General features: G+C 42.0%; 1 protein-coding gene across 1 annotated transcript in view; it reads right to left on the reverse strand.

The window, feature by feature from the left end:
* waplb (WAPL cohesin release factor b) overlaps positions 1–20470 on the reverse strand; it is a 189195-nt gene that overhangs the window by 74583 nt on the left and 94142 nt on the right. Inside the window, exons 5-6 of the mRNA XM_048616249.1 lie at positions 6322–6462; positions 578–730 (exon numbers count right to left, since the gene is read on the reverse strand). Coding sequence (XP_048472206.1) covers positions 578–730; positions 6322–6462 — 294 coding nt within the window. The remainder of the gene's footprint in view (positions 1–577; positions 731–6321; positions 6463–20470) is intronic.

The raw sequence follows: 20470 nt of genomic DNA on the forward strand, positions 1-20470 counted from the left end.
GGGAATATGGACCCAACGCAGACAAATGGGATAGCTCAGTTTAGGATACCTGGTTGGCCTCCTGTGGGGCTATAAACTTAAAAAGAACAGATTTCTTTGCTTTGATGGAATCATTTCTGTAATTCTCAAAAAGGTTCTGCAAATCAGCAATTTCCCCGTCTGCAAGCTCTCACTTATGGCTACGGAAGCGATCCTGCCGAAATGGGCAATTGTGACAAAAGAATGCAGCTCTACCCAGCACCTTCTACCCTCCAACATTACCTTTGACACAATGCAGAAAGGGATGGCTAAGTGGGGAACAAACACTGCTGCCATTCTACATTGTGTTGCCCAAAGAGCACCAAGTGGCAGGGAAACATTGACAGCCACGGACCAGTGCAGAGGAATGGATACAGTTGTGAATAGTGTGAAAAATTATAAGTATGCACACTATGTGGCATATTGGTCATTTCATCTATCTTCAGTATTTCATTAGGGAGCAACTAACATGCTTCTCATATTAGATAATACTTTAATAAACTCACAAAATGCTTTTTCACATGAAACAAGTTAAACCGAGGACAGTCAAGCCCAGTACCTCTTTATCCTCCTTTCTACATTTCAGTGCAGTTACAATGTCTTGGTATGGCTGGGTGGGTATCGTCACTGTTTTGATCACACGGGGTGGAGGGGGAGGAGCTTTGAAAACACCTTCATCCTTCTGAGCTGTTTCCTTTAAAGCGACAATGGCCTATAAAAATGCATAGTGAGGACAGACTTAATGAACCTAAAACATTGCTGATTATTGGCAAGTACATGTCTTAGTCACAAAATGAAAGGGGGGGGGAAGAAGAGGGGAGAGGTGGGTGTGGTGTGGTGGCAAGGAGAGGGCAGAGAGAGAGAATGAGACATGCAGATGAAAATATGGTTAACCAAACCATGCTGAAGATGATACAGAAATATGTTACTAACACTGAAATGGCCAAATTGTCAGATTGTTTAATCCTCAAATTAAGTTAAACCATGTTGGTCTGGTGAGAACATTGCAATAAAGGTTAACTGATAATTAAGCAGACATTGAAATATAAGATAGCACCTTTTATGCAGAAGGAAACTGGATTTAAAAATACTCTGAATGAAGGGAACTCTTAAAAATCAATTGCACAGGTAAACCAACCTAGCTCAATCTTTTTTGCTCCATTTAAAAATCTTAACCTGCTCATGAGGAAAACAAAATCACATGCATGGTATAATTAAGGTAACTTCAATAGAGATGAAAGGAAAGCTCTTCCACTGCTGAACAGTTTCAAAATGTTGCTTAACTTCACTGGAGATTCATCAGTCTGATCAGTCAGCATTCACAATGCAAATAGAACAACGAACAGTACGGCACAGGAACAGGCCCTTCGGCCCATCAAGACTGTGCTGACGTGCGATGCCTTTCTCAACTAAAAACTTCTTCCTTCTATGGTCTGTTTCATAACAACATAAGAAATAGAAGCAGAAGTAAGCCATCTGGCCCCTCGAGCCTGCTCTGCCATTCAACAAGATCATGGCTGACATTTTCGTGATTCAGCTCCACTTACCCATCAGTTCACCATCAGCCTTAATTCCTTTACTGTTCAAAAATCTATCTTTGCCTTAAAAACATTCAACGAGGTAGCCTCAACTGTTTCACTCGGCAGGGAATTGCACAGATTCAGAACCCTTTGGGAGAAGGCTTTCCTCTTCTCACTCAGTCCTAAATTTTCTCCCCCTTATTTTGAGGCTTTACTCCCTAGTTCTGGTTTCAGTCGCCAGTGGAAACAACCTCCTTGCTTCTATCCTATCTATTCCTTTCATAATTTTATATGTTTCTATAATATTCCCTCCCTCATTCTTCTAAATTCCAATGAGCATAGTCCCAGTCTACTCAATTTGTCCTCAGAAGCCTCTCCACTCAACTCAGGAACCAACCTAGTGAACCTCCTCTGCACCCCTCCAGTGTCAGTACATTCTTTCTCAATTAAGGTGTGGCCTCACCAGCACCCTACAGCTGCAGCGTAGCCTCCTTGTTTTTAAACTCCATCCCTCTAGCGATGAAGGACAATATTCCATTTGCCTTCTACCTGTTGCACCTGCAATCCAACTTCTTGTGATTCATGCACAAGTTCACCCAGGACCCTCTGCACATCAGCATGCTGTAGGGACCTGGGTGTCCTTGTTTCCCTCAATTCCTGCATATTCACATACCTGTCAAGATGCCTCTGAAACATTGCTATTGTATTCGCCTCCACCACCTCCTCTAGCAGCACATTCCAGGCACTTACCACCCTCTGGTTAAAAAAAAATCTGCCTCTCTTCTCCTTTAAACTTACCCCCTTTTACCTTAAACTTGTGTCCCTGGGGAAACAAAAAGACTCCAAAAGTCCATTCTATCCATACTGCAAATAAGTTCGTAAACTATTATCAGGTCATGTCTCATCCTTCGACATTCAAGCAAAAACAAACCAAATTTGTCCGATATCTTCTCAGAGGCAAGTCTTTGGGCAGGGCAGAATTTGGGTATTACTGAAAAAAAGACATTTTATCAAAGCTTTATCATCAAGCAGTCAGCAGTACATTTTGAAGAAAATAATAATTCAAGGGAAAAACCATCATTTATACCTTTATACTGCACGAGAAGACAGCACTGATTCGTTGGCAAGTGGACTCTGACTGGTAGAGGCAATGCCATGGAGAATGCACTTATTGACACGGATAGGCAGTTAACAGTCAGGCTTTCTGGAGGCATGCCCTTCTTGAGAAATTGGCCAGAGATACTTCACTATTGTGTGCTGCCCACTGTGAAATGCTCTGATGAGTGCAAAGCAAAAAGTTTCGACAAAATGGCTTTTCTCAGCCACATACATAATGCCTGCATTCAATTTTTCCTCCAAGTTGTATGATTACCCATATTGCCTTTTCCTCCTCTTTCCAATCTCGTTCATTTTTATACAGACACAGTCATATGTTCATTGCTTTGAGAAACATGCTCCAAAGTTTAGTACATTATCAAGAAGCAAGAAAAATATTGGCTAATTTAAGCCAATTTTTGAGATAGCTAACAGTTGTGCAGTGTCAAAACAGCAGCTCTCACAACAATAATCAATGATCAGGGAAGGGGAAATTACAGAGTGGAAATCTGACAGTCCATTCAATCATTTGAACAAACAATCACTGGTTTATAATTTCTGCCAATCCAAGAAAAAAGATGTTCATTTGTGGAGAGTAACAGCTCACTGCTGAGGGATGCAGGCAATAAGTGATGACTATTGGCATTAAACTGAATGAAGGAGTCACGGTCACAAGTTTCAAAAATAATCTGCCTCAAGGGAAACAGGAGTCGTTGAGAAACATTCTCTTTCTCCCAACACACAATGTGGAACAGGTTTTCAGCAAAAGCAGAAGCAGACAAAATGACTGCCTAGGGACAATTAAGACGACAATGAAGCTGAAATTTAAGCTTAGGCTTTAAGTTGCATAAATGCAAGTCAGATGGTAGCCAATTGTCAGACAGCTGTAAGTAGGTCACCGGCAGGTGTTAATCAGATGCTGTGTAATTGGGGACTCATGGATTGGCTGAAATTGGGGTTTGTGTCTGAAAACTATATAACAAGACAGCTGAGAGAGAAGTTCAAGCACCAAGAGTTGACTGAAGCATGCACATTTGGTGGAATGTAACATCAATTTTCACTTCAAATTTTGAAGGATAAAGTTATTTACATAAAGAGAAAGTATAGCTTTCAAAAAGGACCAGTATGAACATCAAACCTCAACTCATTGAGGCCAGAAAATGTGCATTCTCAAGAGTACTAATTGAAATGAGGAGGTTCAAATAAGACTATATTAAGGCATTAGAGAATACAACTCTTTTACCAGGACTTTGGCAAGTAAAATATCCATTCAAAGAATGCTTTAGAAAAATTGGATTGTTGGAAGCTGTATGTTTCCAGCCACTTAGGGTCTAGAGTACAAGAGATCTCAGTTGAGGGCAAGAGAAATCCATTTACATAGCTACAGAATTCCCTTATACAAAAACAGAACTAAAGATGTTGGAGATCTGAAATAAAAACAGAAAGGGGAGAAGCTGTGCAAGTCAAGCAGCAACTTGTCCGAGAATCATACTGTACTCTAAACAATAACTATGCTTCTCTCTCCAAAGATGCTGTCAGACCCTGTTGTGTTTCTCCAGCACTTCGGCATTATTGTAGAATTCCCTTCCTGGATACAACCAAGATTAAGGCAAAGTGTGATAAACAATACAGAAGGTCAGTAAAAATGAAAGGAGGTAAATTTAATAAGGATGGCAAAGCAGGAATGATACTGATAATGGGAGGTTAAAAACAGGGGAGTGAGGATTTTCTGGAGATAAGAATGGGACAGAATGAGCCAAAAGGTTTTTTCATTTATTCACGGGACATTGGTACAGCTGGCTGGCTAGCATTTATTGCTTGTCCCTAGTTGCCCTTGTGGTGGTGGTGAGCTGCTTCTTGAATCCCTGCAGTCCACATGCTGTAGGTTGACCCACAATGCCCTTAAGGAGGGAACCCAGGATTTTGATCCAGCGACAGCTAAGGAACAGCGATATATTTCCAAGTCAGGATGGTGAGTGGTTTTGAGGAGAACTTGCAGGGGGTGGTGTTCCCAAGTATCCGGTGCCCTTGTCCTTCTAGACGGCAGTTGCTGTCCGAGGATCTTTGGTGAATTTCTGCAGTGTACCTTGTAGACAATACACTCTGCTGCTACTGAGCGTCAGTGTGGATTCATGTGGATGTGGTGCTAATCAAGCAGGGTGCCTTGTCCTGGATGGTGCCAAGCTTCTTCGAGTGTTGTTAGAGCTGCACCCATCCAGGCAAATGGGGAATATTCACCACACTCCTGAATCGTGCCTTGTAGATGGACTGACATTTTTTTTGTGGCGGCGGCGGCGGGTGTGTGTGTGTTGGGGGGAGCGGGTGGTGGTGGTGGTGGGGAGTGGGGGTTAAGTGGTGAGTTACTCGGCACAGTATTCCTAGCCTCTGACCTGCTTTTGTAGCCCCTGTGTTTATGTGGCAAGTCCAGTTGAGTTTCCAGTCAATGCTCACCCCAAGGATATTGACAGTGGGGAGTCAATAATGCTACCATCATTGAATGTTAAGGGTCAGTGATTAGATCATCTCTTATTAGAGATGGTTTTTATTTGACATTTGAGTCATACAGTATAGAAACCGACCGTTTGGCCCAACTCGTCCATGCTGACCAGGTTTCCTAAACCAATCTATTCCCATTTGCCTGCATTTGGGCCATATCCCTCTGAAGCCTTCCTATCCATGTATCTGCCCAAAAGTCTTTTATATGTTGTAGCTGTTCCCGCCTCTACTACCTCCTCTGGCAACTCATTCCATATATGCACCATCCTCTGCGTAAAAAAGTTGCCCTGCAGAACCCTTTGCCCTTTTCACCTTAAGCCTATGCCTTCTAGTTTTGGACTCCCCTAACCTGGGAGAAAGACCTTGTGTGGCACGAATGTTACTGGCCACTTGTCAACCAAAGTCTGGATAATGGCCATGTCTTGTTGCATTTGAACATGGACTGCTTCAGTACCTGAGGAGTGATGAAGGGTGCAGAACATTGCACAGTGAACACCCCCACTTCTGACCTTATGATAGAGGGAAAGTCATTGATGAAACAGCATGGTTGGGTCAAGGTGCTACCCTGAGGAATGAATGCAGAGATATCCTGGAGCTAAGATGACTGACTTCCGGTAACAACTTCTCATATGCCCGGTATGACTCAAACCAGTGGAAAGTTTGCCTTCTGATACCAACTCATTCTAGTTTTGCTATATGGAGAAAGATTAGCCATCAGAAGGGATGGGTATGGAAGATTCATAGATTGAGAAAGTTGCAAGTGCTGGGAAACAGCTTTTTAATATAGTTACATGAAGAAAACACTTTAGTCAAGGCAGTATAATTAAAATACTGGCGCAAGAATTTGATGATTTATAGGAAGACATTATCAGCAATTTTAGTACTGAACAATACTATGACAGATGGTAATGATCATGTTCAGCTCTGATATCAGCTATCAGATTAGGATACTCACTTTTTTTTCTATTTTATTTTATTCATTCACAGGATGAGGGAGTCGCTGACCAGGCAGCATTTACTGCCCATCCCTAATTGCCTAGTGGGCAGTTCAGAGTCAACCACATTGCTGTGGGTCTGGAGTCACGTATAGGCCAGACCAGGCAAGGATGGCAGTTTCCTTCCCTAAAGGGTAGTAGTGAACCTTGTACCTGTTCAGACCCTCCACTTTAGACACTGGCACAAAGTTACTCACCTGTGTTGCTTGGGACTGTATCAGTGGCTGTTTACTTGTGGCACTCCCCACTGCATTATGAGATAGCGACAGTGTTGGAGGAAGCTCCTCTGGCTCAGGCTGATTCCAGTGTCTGGCATTGTACACAGCTTTAGTAGGAGACTGTGTAAAGACAAAAAAAAAGTTAGAAAGTTGGCTTTGGGTTTCAATTGTACATCAAACCAGGCAAGACTTTGCATCAATGGCAGATGGCGTTTAATCCAGACAAGTGTGAGGTCATGCATTTTGGGAGGTCAAATGCAAGATGAAAGTATATGGTAAATGTCAGGGTCCTTAGTAGCACTGATATAGAGAGATTTTGGGTGGAAGGCCACAGCTCTGTGAAAGTGGCAACACAAGTACACAAGGAGGTGAAGGTGGTGTACAGCATGCTTGCCTTCATCGGTCATTCATCGAGTGTAAAAGTTGGCAAATCATGTTGTAGTTGTATAAAATTTTAGTTAGATCACATTTTATTTGGCATTTGAGTCATACAGTATAGAATCCTACCATTTGGCCCCACTCGTCCATGCTGACCAGGTTTTCTAAACCGATCTAGTCCCATTTGCCTGCATTTGGGCCATAGCCCTCTAATCACTTCCTATCCACGTAACATCCAGTTCTGATCACCACTATATGAAAGATGTGGAGAGATTGCAAAACAGGTTTACCAGGATGTTGGCTAGATTCAACTGTATTAGCTAAATGGAGAAGTTAGACAAGCTTGGATTGTTTGCACTATAGCATCAGGCTGAGACCTGATGGAAGTACACAAAATTATGACAGGCTTGGATGGAAAGGCCAAATACTAGGGGGCATAGGTTGAAGGTGAGAGGGGAAAGGCTTAATAGAGATGTGCGAGGCAAGATTTCTTTTTCAAAGAAGATGGTAGGTGCCTGGGACAGGCTGTCAGGGGAGGTGGTAGAAGCAGATACGATAGCAATGTTTAAGAAGCACTTAGACACATGAACAGGCAGGGAATAGAGGGATATGTTCAGGCAGATGGGATTAGTTTAGAGCAGCATTATGATTGGCATAGAAATGGTGAGCCAAAGGGCCTGTTCCTTTGTTGTGCTGTTCTCTGTTCAGTTACAGCAAGCAGCAGCCACCACAAGTAACTTCTCTAACCCAAGTTTCACAGCTGTCCAGCTCATAAAACTTCACTATTACAAACAGACCGGGGGAGGGAGTTGTGATACAACCACTCTATTTTCAAATTGTGCAAGGCCAAACTTAGCTCAGACTGCAATCTGAGCCCTGTTACAAAATGGATATATATAGGGTGTGGGTCTGCAGGTAGATGCGAGATGGCCCCCCCCTTTAAGTAAAGGAAAGCTGACAGCATTCACTATCTGGACTCAATAACTCACCGAGACTGATGACTCGGGAAGGAATAAAAATTCCAGCAGGTCTTCTGGAAAGGAGAGTGGAAAACTAGCAGGAAAACCTAATATGTTTAGCTTTAATGCATCTTACTCAGCTAATCTGTCTGGCTAATCAGGTATAGTTCTGCTCTCAAGAAAATCTTACTTTCAACATTTTAGAATAGATTTCTAATACGCTCAAATGAGTTTGGTAACCCCAAATATCTTTATTAACTTACTGCTCTGAAAATTGCCTCAGTTCTCCAGTCTCGATAAAAGCTGAAAGTTCCTAAACCACTGATTACATCATAGAGTTGGTTTGCCCATGTGACATTTCCACTAACTCTAGGTCAAAAGCATGTCGTGATGGATGGTATTTCAGTCCAAGTGGAAGCTGCTCCCCCAAACGTCCTCAGCAATCTGAGACTCACCAACCAGCACATGTTTCAAAGAACAGACTACACAGGAGGCAATTTGAGCAGACAGTCTTCAGTGAGTCACGGCCATTCATTTTAAAACAAGCCACACAGCTTATCAAAATGGTGGAATCACAGGATAAGAATCTGTGGTTCAAAATTTCACTCTGAAGTAAATAGTGCTCTAGACAAACTTTGTGAATATGGGATGATGTTCCTTAGCAGGTGAAGGCTTCACATTCTACACACCCAATTCTCAACCACGGGAATCTTGTGCACGGCAGTGGAATTCCTTTCAGAAGTTCCCTTATGTGTAAATTTCACTGTATCAAATAGAGGGTTATTTGCATTTGAAGAGTGTCCCCTGAACACATCCTCTGGCTGTAAATCCATTTGTTGTGAATTTTTCCATGAATTAGTGCAAATATTTTCTGTGAAGTATGCTTTCAGAGGTACTCTATACAGCGTTTCAGAACATGATGCTTTACATTAGGTTTGATATATTTGCAGGCCCATGAATTCCAGCTGAATCTGCTCCACAATTGAAGCATTGCAACCAACCCCACCTGAATTTCCTATAACAATCAGCCACTGAATTGCATAACTTATCAGACTTTTTAATGGATCTCTTTAATGTTAATGTCGATCTCTCTCTGCACCTTCTTGGCAACTGTAACATTGTATCCTGCACTCTTCTGTTACTCTGACGCACTTGCATAGTATGATCTGCCTGTAAAGCACATAAATCAACAATTTTCACTATCTCAGTACACGTGACAGTAATAAATCAAATCAAAATCATTTTCACTCTACCCCCAAAATACTGGATTGAAGCATCACAATGTGAAATGACAGCAAATTCACACCTCAGGAATAAGTGAAAATCATTTCACAAAACAGAATGACAAAGCCTAAGCACGTAAATCCGAAGAAAGAAATACTGTGCTGGGAGGGGTGCAATACAGATTTACTAAAATAATATTGACATCCTGGGGGATAACACTGAACGGAAATGGAACTGGACCAGCCACTTAATTAGAGATAGTAGGAACTGCAGATGCTGGAGAATCTGAGATAACAAGGTGTAGAGCTGGATGAACACAGCAGGCCAAGCAGCAGAGGAGCAGGAAGGCTGACGTTTCGGGCCTAGACCCTTCTTCAGAAGCCACTTAATTACTTTGTCTCTAACAACAGGTCAGAGGCTAGGAATCCTATAGTAGTGACTCAGCACCCAACTTTCCAAAGCCTATCCATCAGATAAAAAGCACAACTCAACAGTGCGATGGAATACTTCCCACTTGTCTGGTTGAGCGCAGGTCTAACAGAAGCTCAACACCATCAAGGACAAAGCAGTTGTTTGATTGGTACCAAATTCTTAAACATTCACTCCCTCCACCATCAATAGCAGCAGCGTGTACTACATATCAGATGTACTGAAGAAACTCACCAAGGGTCCTTGGACAGGTCATTCCAAATTCATAAACACTCCCACCTAGAAGGACAAGGGTAGCAAGTTCCCCTCTAATCCACTTACCATCCTGATTTGGAAATATTTTGCTACACCTCCAGTGCTGTTGGTTCTCCTGGAGAGCCTGGTTGTCAGTCATTTTTCACCATCAGTATGAAATTTTCTTTTATAAAGTTTTACAACATGGAAAGAAGCCCTTCAACCAAATGTACCATAGCCTGTTGTCAAGCACGCATCTATTCCAGTCCCCCTTTCCAGCACTTGGCCCATAGCCTTTATGCCGTGGTATTTCAAGTATTTAATTAAATGTTATGAAGGTTCCCACCTCTAACACCCTTTTAGGCAGTGAGTTGCAGAAACACCATTCTCTAGGTAGAAAAACCCTTCCTTAAATCACCTCTAACCTCAAATCTACGCCCCCAGTTATTAATCCCTCTACTAACCCAAAACGTTCCTCAATTTTTCACATCTCAATCAGTAGCCCCCTCCTAGCCTTCTCTGCTCCAAAACAACCTCAGCCTATCTAGTCTTTCTTTATAGGGAACTGCTTCAGCCAAAGTAACATCCTGGGGAATCACCCTTGCACCCTATCTAATGCAATCAAATCCTTCCTTTAGTGTGGTAACCAGAACAACAAAATAATCCAGCTGTGGCCTAATTAATGTTATTTTCAGCACCAGCTTAACCTTGCTTTTGTATTCAATGCCTCAACTAATAAAGACAAGTACCCCATATGCATTCTTAATGACTTTATCCATCTATCCCTTCTCCTTTGAGGATCTGCAGACATGTAAACCAAGGTCCCTCGGATCCTCTGCATTTCCTCAGTCTTAGCAATCATTGTGTAGTCCCTTGTCTTGTTCGTCTGCCTAAAATACATTACCTCTCTCATCCTATAGTGCGAGTCATTCCTCCTCACTGTTTACAACACCAATTTTTGTGTCATCTGCAAACCTAAGTATCAAACCTTGTGCAATAGTCTCTGCAATCGCGTGATCTGGTGCCTGGAGGCATTGCTAAAAATGCTCTTATTTCCTCCCTCTCAATTGTAATTTGTGCAAGCATATCTCAGCCCTCCTCCCTGATTTCTATACCTAAATTGTACTTCGTGGTAATACAGGTACAAAAGACTCATTTAAAACCCCACCAACACCTTCTGGCTCCACACATACGCCCCACTCTTTGTCCTGATATACTTAAAAAAAATACCTTTCAATTTTCCTTAAGTTTGCTCTTCAGTGTTTCTACATAGCTCCTCTTTGCTTTCCTAATTTTTTTTTAAGAAAAGGTAACCCCCATGACTTTCTATATGCCTCTTACGCTTTGGTGTTTTGACCCTTAGGTGTCTACCATAGCCTTCCCTTTTTCCCTTATCCAATTCTATACATTTTGTCTTCTAGGATTCTCTGCATTTGTTGGCCCTGCACATATTCTATTGCCTTTTTTGAAAGGTTCCATTGCTCTGATGTAGATTTTTCTACATGTAGCTGCTCTCAGTCCAATTTAGGCATATAGGAACAGAATTGGGCTGTTTGGCCCATCATGTCTGCTCTGCCATTTGATTATGCCTGATTATGTTTCTCAACCACATTCTCCTCCCTCTCCACTACCGCACCCCTGCTCCCAACCCCCTGATCCCCTTACGAATCTGTCTTAAATACACTCAATGACTCGGCCTCCATAGCTTTCTGCAGTAATGAGATTCACTACCCTCCAGCTGAAGAAACTCCTTATTTCAGTTCTAAAGCGTCGTCCAATCACTGATGCGTGTCCTCAGGTCCTAGTCTCTCCTCCTAGCAGAAACATCTTCTCCATGTCCACTCAATCCAGGCCTGTCAGTATTCTGTAAGCTTCAATGAGATCCCCCCCCCGCATCCTTCTGAACTCCATCAAAAACAGACCCAGACTCCTCAACCACTCCTCATATGACAAGCCCTTCAACCCCAGGATCACTCTTGTAAATCTCTTCTAAACACCCTCTAACACCAGCACATCGTTCCTTACATAAGGGTCCCAAAATTGCTTACAATATTCTAAATGCATCTGACAGAGTCTTATGCTGCTAAAGGTGTATATCTCTGCTCCTGTATGCTTGCCCCCTCAAAATAAATGCTAACACTGTATTTACCTTCCTAGTTGCCAACTGAACCTGCATGTTAACCTTAACAGAATCTTGAACAAGTCCCTTTGGTGTTTCAGATTTCTGCAGCCTTTGCCCATTTCAAAAACACAATCTATGCTTCTATCTGAATCACAGAATTCCTACAGTGTGGAAACTGGCCCTTCAGCCCAACAAGTCCACATCGACCCTCAAAGCATCCCACCCGGACCCATCCCTCATAACCCACCTAATCTACACATTCCTGAACACTACGGGCAATTTAGCATGGCCAATCCATCTAACCTGAACATCTTTGGACTGTGGGAGGAAACCGGAGCACCCAGAGGAAATCCGCGCAGACACAAGGAGAACGTGCAAGCTCCACACAGACAGTTGCGTGAGGGTGGAATCGAACCTGGTTCCCTGGTGCTGTGAGGCAGCAGTGCTAACCACTGAGCCACTGTGCCGCCGGATCACATGTATTGGCTCTCCTTTGTTTAAAATGTTCATTACCTCCTCAAAGAATTCCAACAGATTTGTCAGGCATGACCTCGTCTTGAAGTCAAAGTGACCAAGCCCTATTTAACCATGCAATTTTAAGTACTCCCCAATCTCATCCTTAATAATGGACTAAAATCTTAGTGATCTGCAACAGGACCAGTCTCTATTTTCCTGTTTTCTGCTTCCTTTCCTTCTTAAACAGGGGTATTACATTAGCCATTTTCCATCCTCTGGGACCACTCCCTCCCACACACCACTCCCCGCCCCCACCTTCCCAACTCCAGTGATTCCTGAAAGATCACCATCAATGCCTCCACAATCTCCTCCGATATCTCCTTCAGAATTCTGGGGTGTAGTCCATCTGATTTGGGGGTTTTATCTACCATCAGACTTTTCAGCTTTCCCAGCACCTTTCATATTTAGATTTTTTATTGTCACGTGTACTCAAGTTTTGTTTTGAACTCATTCACAGAATGAGGGCGTCACTGGCTTGGCTTGCCTTTATTGTCCATCCCGAACTGCCCAGAGGGCAGTTAAGAGTCAACCACGTTGCAGTGGGTCTGAAGTCACATGTAGGCCTAAAGGACATTAGTGGACTTGATGGGTTTTTCCAATAATTAGCAATGAATTCATGATCATTAGGATGTTAGTTCCAGATATTTATTGAATTCAAATTCCACCATCTGCCATGGCAGAATTCGAATCCAGGTCTCCAGAACATTACCTGGATCTCTGGATTAACAGTCTGGCAATTATACTACTAGGCTATTGCCTCCCCTCAAGTACAGAAGTACAGAAGTGCAGGAGTACAATCAAAACTGTATAATATTACCACACACAGCACCATCTTAGGTACAAAGGCCTCAGGGACAAAGTAGTAAGAGAAACAGAGTTAACAATGTCTTCTTCTCCTTAGCAATGGCCACTGCCTTGAACTGTTGACGTTCTGGTGTACTACTTGTGCTTTTCATCATGAGGACTGATACAAAATACCGTTCCTCTAACATTTGTTTGTTTCCTATTACTGCTTCTCCAGCCTCATTTTTCTGTCGTCCAATGTCCACTCTTGCCTCTCCCTCTTACCTTTTATATATCTGAAAAAGCCTTGCAACTTACATTTATATTACTAGCTCGCTTACTTTCATATTTCAACTTCTCACGCCTTACTGCTTTTTTAGTTATCCTCTGCTGGTTTTTAAAGGCTTCCCACTAAACTTCAACAAATTGTATGCTTTCCATTTTGCTTTTATGCTGTCCCTGATTTCCCCTATCAACAATGGCAGCCCTATCCTCCCCTTAGTTTGTTTTTTCTTCCTTGAGATGAATTTCTGCTTTGCCTCCCGAATTACTCCCAGAAACACTGCCATTGCTGCTCCACTGTCCTCCCTGCTAGGCTCCCCTTCCAATCAACTCTAGCAAGTTCTTCCTTCATACCTTTATTGTTACCTTTACTCAATTACAATATCATACATCTGGTTCAAACTTCTCCCTCTTAAACTGCAGGATGAATTCTATCATATTATGGTTACAGCCCTCTCAGGGCTCCTTCATCTTAAGTGCCCTTATCAAGTTTGCCTCAATACACATCAAATTAGAACTGCCTGTTCCCTGCTGGGTTTGACTAGAAGCTGCGAAAAAAATTTTCCAGACATTCCACGAATTCCTTTTCTTGGGATTTGCTACCAACCTGTTGTTCTCAGATTTTCTCCTACCTGCGTATTGAAGTCCCCCATGATTGTAACAGTGCCTTTCTTACATGCCTTTTCTATCTTTATTTATTTTCTTCCCAAATCCTGACTGCTGCAAGGAAGCCTGTACATAAATCTCATCAGGGTCTTTTTTTAAAAAAAATCTTTGCAGTTCCTCAACTCTACCCACACAGATTCTATACCCTCTGACTCTATATCACTTCTTGCTATCAATTTAACTTCATTTTTTACTAAGGCAACAACTCAACTCCCTTTCCACATCTGCCCATCCTTTCAGCAGGAGTCTTGGAGTAGTGTGTTCTGTTTTGGTCATCTTGCTACAGGAAGGATGTTATTAAACTGGAAAGAGTGCAGAAATTTACAAGGATGTTGCCAGGACTCAAGAGACTGAGTTATAGGGAGAGGTTGGACAAGCTAGGACTTTTTTCTTTAGAGCGTAGGAAACTGAGGAAGGATCTTATAGAAGTGTGTCACACGATGAGAAACATGGATAGGGTGAAGGCACACAGTCTTTTCCCAGGGTTGGCGAATCAAGGACTAGAGGGCATCAGTTTAAAGTAAGAGGAAAAAGAATACATGGGAACCGGAGGGACAACTTTTTTTTTTTTAACACAGAGGGTGGTGTGGTACGCTTATGGAAGAAGCTGCCAGCAGAAGTGGTTGAGGCGGGTACGTTGACAACATTCCTAAAGGCATTTGGACAAATACGTGGTTAGGAAAAGTTTAGAAGGATATGGACCGAATGCAGGGAAATGGGGTTAGTGTGATGGACGTTTTGGTCGGCATGGACCAATTTGGGCTGAAGGGCCTGTCTTGTGCCCTGGGAATCTATGACTCTTGGACACATATCCTTGAATATTTACTTCCCAGCCCTGATCCACCTGCAGCCACAAATGCCAATGTCACATGAATTCAAATCAATTTGTCCCATCTCACTCTATGAGCCATGCGTTTACCTCTTTAATCTTGTTGACTCTGTGCCAATTAGCTCGTGGCTCAGGCAGTAATCCAGAGATTATCATAGTTTTGGTTCTGCTTTTTAATTTAACTCCTAGCTGCTCATATTCCCTCAGCAGATCCTCTTTCTATGTCGTTGGACCACGACAACTAGAATCTTTCACCTCCCACTCCAAGTTCCTCCGAACCCAAACGATATATCCTGAACCTGGGCACCAGGCAGGCAAAACAACCTTGAGGGCGCTCTATCCTGGCCACAAAGGAACATGTCTATTCCCCATACTATAATCTCCCCGATTACAGCTATATTTCTCTTTTCCAACTCCTCTTGAATGGCTCCCTGTACCATGGAGCTACGGTCAGTTTGCTCATCCTCCCGACAGCCCCACTCTCATCCACACAGGGAGCGGGAACCTCAACTTGTTCAACAAGCCCAAGGGCTAACAGGACCAATGGCAGGTGGCAACCACTGGAGAAATTCCTGGTCAAGCAATTAACTGAACAAACAATGGAGCCTTGGACCAGGTGGCCATGTTGGATTGGAGTAATGCTACTACCACAGGTTTCAATCTCCAATATTGATACTGATATGCCTCCTTTACCCAAGTGTGAAGGAGTCCAAGGAACTGTGAGTCAGACCTGCCTTGAGTTGGAGAAAGAGGATCATCCAACTGAGGGCTAATCAAAGATCATGGTTTTGTATAATGTCACTGCTTTAATACTTTGTTGATTTTGAATAGTTAAGTTCCTGAATGATGTTTCACAGCCTTATCAACTTGCCCTGTCACCTTCAAAGAGTGAATGAAGTATGTTAAGTTACAAAGGGAGTTCTTGACATTCTCATATTTCAGCAGGATTCGAACCTGACTCGTTCTTCCTTGTCCGTCTTCACGAAGCCACATGTACTAATTTGACTGGATTAGTACAAGCAGCAAAATGCAAGTCTAAGGAACTAAATTGGTTTAAGGCAGGCACGACCTGCTCATTAATGCTATGCCACAATCAAGGATTCTATGTCAAGATGAGCAACAAATGCTGGCCTAGCCGGTGACACTCATATCCTGTGAAAGAATAAAACACAGTCACCTCTAGTTCTTTCGCCAATCCCTAATTCCATACATCCAATGGAAATATGCATGAGAGGAAAACTGGCCTGTGCTGTAAGTTAGTGTTTCAGCAAATTAACACCACTAAAAATAGATCAATTGACCAGTCAGCTAATTACTGTTTTTTAGGATCTTGTGTACTAAATAGCTGTCAAGATACAAGTACTGTCACTGCATTCCAAATTAACTTATTTTGTGAAACATCCAGTATAAACTGAACATTAAGAGTGAAAGCCTAGCTTGGTGCAGCTAGCTATTCATTGCTGACCAATACACTGTCTCTCTGTAGCTTATCACATATGTTTCTAGGTCTATTGTGAAATGTCTGCGCCAGAAGAGTTTTGGTGAGTACTGTTACCTGCAAATTTAGAAATTTTTTGCACAATAAACCAGCCTTTCAGAAACTAGACCTCGATACTGCCACCTTGCTGATAGCAAAATGTATGCAAACTGCTTGTTTTATTTTTGTCCAAATTACAGGCTAATACCATCATCAGTTGTGACCAAGTCAGATGTTTGCCTGAGCGACTAGAGGCAAGTGATAAGAAAATGCAGCCTGTTTTGCCCTGTCAAGTTACAAAGCTCCAGTACATGTCTATTTGTCACACCATCAAGGCCTGCTGGTGCGATGAAATGTCGTTCAGCTTAACCTCATCAGAAACCAGCAGCAAGACCATTACTGACACTTCTTTTTTCGTCTCTCAGTATTCCTTCAAATTATTTCAAAAAGATATCGGGACTAATTTCATTCAGTTAAAACTTCACCATAAATGATTAACTAGCAAAAGTTCAACAAAGTACGATTGAATCTTACAGCAGGGATGAAGAAACTCGCTTTCAAAGAATGATATTTGGATATGGTGACTTACTAAGGTACAGAGTGCTTTCTGAACAGTTTCCTGGTGCAACCTCAAGTTAATGCCTCAAACTGAGAGACCCTGGGGTGGAATTTGGGGATAAGAAATTTGCTGAGATTGGGAAGGCTTCAATCCCTTCTCAACTTACACCCTTTCCATTTCCCCAACAGCCCTTCCTGGAGCAGGGCAGGTTGATAAAAAGTCAGGGCTGTCAAAAAGAACAACTCCTAACCTTCCAAAGCTTTATTTTTGCATTAGTCATCAAGCCTCAAAAAGCAGACCATTATGTCATATTCATCATGAGGAAAATTGACTTAAAGGGACCTTGACAGTTCAGCAGCAATGGCAGATGTTTAAGAAAATAGTTCATCGCTTGCAGCAAAGATGTGTCCCAGTGAGGAAGAAGGGTTCTAGGAAGGGCTTAGGCCAACCATGGTTAACCAGGGAAGTTAAGGATAACAGCAAATTTAAAGGGGGAAAAAACAAACAAACAAACAAACAAACAAACAATGTGGCAACGATTAATGTTAAGCCAGAGAATTGGAAGAGTGTTAGGGAAACAAATGGGGCTAAAGGCCGATAAGTCCCCTAGACCCGATAGGGAGGATATTGAACAATGTAGTTACACAGATATTGGGTGCACAGATAGTAACTTGAGGAATCCCTAGATTATGGAGAAGTCCCAGAGAATTGAAAAATGCAGTATTATTTAAAAAGGGAGGGAGTCAAAAAAAGTAGTAACTATACGCCAATTAGCTTAGCTTCTGTTCTTAGGAAACTGTCGGAGTCTGTTATAAAGGGTGTAAGAGCAAAGCATTTAGAAATACTTAAAATGATAAAAGTAGACCAGCAGGGCTTCATGAAGGGGAAACCACATCTGACAAATTCATTCGCATTCTTTGAGGAGGAAACAAGCAAGGAAGATAAAGGGGAAGCAGTATAATAGACATGAATTTTCAGAAGACATTTGACAAGGTACCATACATTAGGCTACTTAAGAGCCCTATACTGCTGGAGGTAATATATTAGCATGGGTAGAAGACAGTTGGGATTAGGGGAACATTGTCAGGATGGTAACTAGAGGAGTGCTGCAGGGATCGGTGCTGGGGCTATGATTACTTACAATATATACTAATGACCTGGATGAGGAAATTGAATGCCAAGTTTGTGCAGAGGTATATAGATAGGTCAAGCAAGTGGGCAAAAACTTGGTAGGTGGAAAACGAGTGGGGAAATATTACGATATGCACCTTTGCAGGAAAAATAGAGAAGCTGATTACTTAAATGGATAAAGACTGCAGCATGCTATGGAACAAAGGAATTTGGGATTTTTTCTTGCCCATGAACCACAGAAGGTTAGCATTCAAGTTCAATGGGTAATACAGAAGGCATATAGAATGTTGGCCTTATTTCTAAGGGAATGGAGGGTTTTGCTAAAGTTATACAAAGTACCCACCAGATACAGGCGGTATATTATTTGGGACTCTTACCTAAGAAAAGGTAACTGCCATTGGAGACAATCAGAGAAATTTCAAGAGGCTGATACCAGGTATGGAGACACTGTCTTATGAGGATAGGCTGAGTGGCTTGGGCTTGAACCCATTGGAATTTAGAAGTATAAGAGGCAACCTCATTGAAACATACGAGGGTCTTAGGTGACTTGACCGGGTAGATGAGAAAGGTTGTTTCCCCTTATGGGAGTGTCTAGGGCTAGATACAGGTATTTCTGCTAACGCATGTTTCGTTAACACAAATTGGCTGTATTGCGATTGATGAATAGTGGATAGTGTTTCGATAACGCAAACTTTCTACAGTACAGTATACAAGTTTCTATAGCATGAAGTTGCACAAGAACACAACTATTGTGGTATAGAAGAACTACCTGTAGCATAATAAAAGTGGTTACACATTTCAAACAGAGAAAAGGATGAACAATAACAGAAATTGCTGGAAGAGCTCAGCAGATCTGACAGCATCCGCGGAGAGAAATCAGAGTTAACATTTTGGGTCGAGTGACCCTTCCTCAGAACTGATGATACCAAGGAAATGTCATTTTATATGCCTAACATAGGACTGGTTGGGGGGTGCGGGGTGGGTGGTTAAGGAGTAAATGATAGATGGAGATAGAGTCCAAAACAGAGAGGAGGACAGTTGGACAGACAAAGGACTGGATAACGATCTTGGTAGGAGTGTGAATAGCTATTAACAAAGCCTGTTAATGGCTAACAATCCTCCACTCCATCTTCTGCAAATAAACGAACATTTTCCGAGCTACTATCAGTTCTAAGGAAGTGTCACTGACTTGAAACTTTAATTCTGCTTTCTCTCCTCAGACGCTACCAGACCTGCTGAGCTATTCCAGCAATTGTTTCTGATTTACAGCATCCACAGTTCCTTCGGTTTTTGTTTAGGGATAAAAAGGAATTTCTTCTCTTAGAGGGTACTGAATCTGTGGAATTCTTTACCGTAGAGAGTTGTTGAGTCTGGGTCATTAAGTATATTCAAGACTGAGATAGGTTTTTTAATCAGTGAGGGAATCAAGGGTTGTAGCAAAAGGCAGGCAACTGGAGTTTAGGATTATCACATCAACCGTAATCTTATTGAGCAGAGGAGCTCACTCGATGGGCTGAATGACCTACTTCTGCTCCTACATCTTACGTAACTCTCAAAAATAAGTCTGAACTCCACAGCAGCCAGTCTTCCTAATCCAAATACTTCATCTGATAGTTGAAGCCCTGCTGTTATAGGTAGTCAGCCACAGGGAAGATTGGGGGTAGACAACGTGCGTTTACAAAGTTTCACTAAGTTATGCACTCCCATTGATGACAATTATCACATTATTCTTTAGACAGGCAATGTTACGAGTTTGACCAAAGCAAGTGGATTCAAAGATATTTCCAGTCAGAAAAATAGGACCCTTTGTTTTCAACTTGCTAATAGGTATAACTGAACGTGTTCAAATTCAACGTTCTCATCTGGTTTACTATGGAGATCTAAATGTTCCTTTTTGACAGCAAGGAGATGAATAATAGTGCTGGAGTCAATCCACATTATCTATGTTTACAGAGTGAACCATTACAAGCATACATCTTCTAACTCAACCACACAGCTTCAATAAGCATCTCCAAACAAGATCCCAGTTAATGTCTATCAACAGCACATAAATGACATACAATCAATACAGGCTGTTTGCTCTTTTGCACCCCATAGTGGGACCCTTCTAAAACCCAGTTACCTTTTCAGCAGTAATACTTTCTAATGCCCCCACCTGAATTGGTCCTGCAACTACCAGTAACCCCCTTCTCTATTTTCTCAAATACTGAAACCTACTGCAGAACAAATGGGTCAAGACTTTAAACCAAACAGTGCTGAAACAAAATAAAAACTTTCCTGTATTCACTATAATTATTCTCAAAGAGTCCAGTATTTGTGTGAAAAAATACACTTCATCTTGTCCTGGACATCCCGAAACTATACCACATGCTTGTGGCAGGTAATCTACACATAATCCCTCATTCTGACATCATCGCCAGTCACGTAAATGTGAAAAACATGGTCCTGAATATTCTTTAATCTTTTGTCGTCTAGGAGTTGCGTTGCTGTAGGGATATATCAAATTCAATTACAAGAAAGTGCATATTACCACAAGAGT

The sequence above is a fragment of the Rhincodon typus genome, chromosome 34 (genome assembly GCF_021869965.1).
Source record: "Rhincodon typus isolate 14 chromosome 34, sRhiTyp1.1, whole genome shotgun sequence".
Classification (NCBI taxonomy): Eukaryota; Metazoa; Chordata; class Chondrichthyes; order Orectolobiformes; family Rhincodontidae; genus Rhincodon; species Rhincodon typus.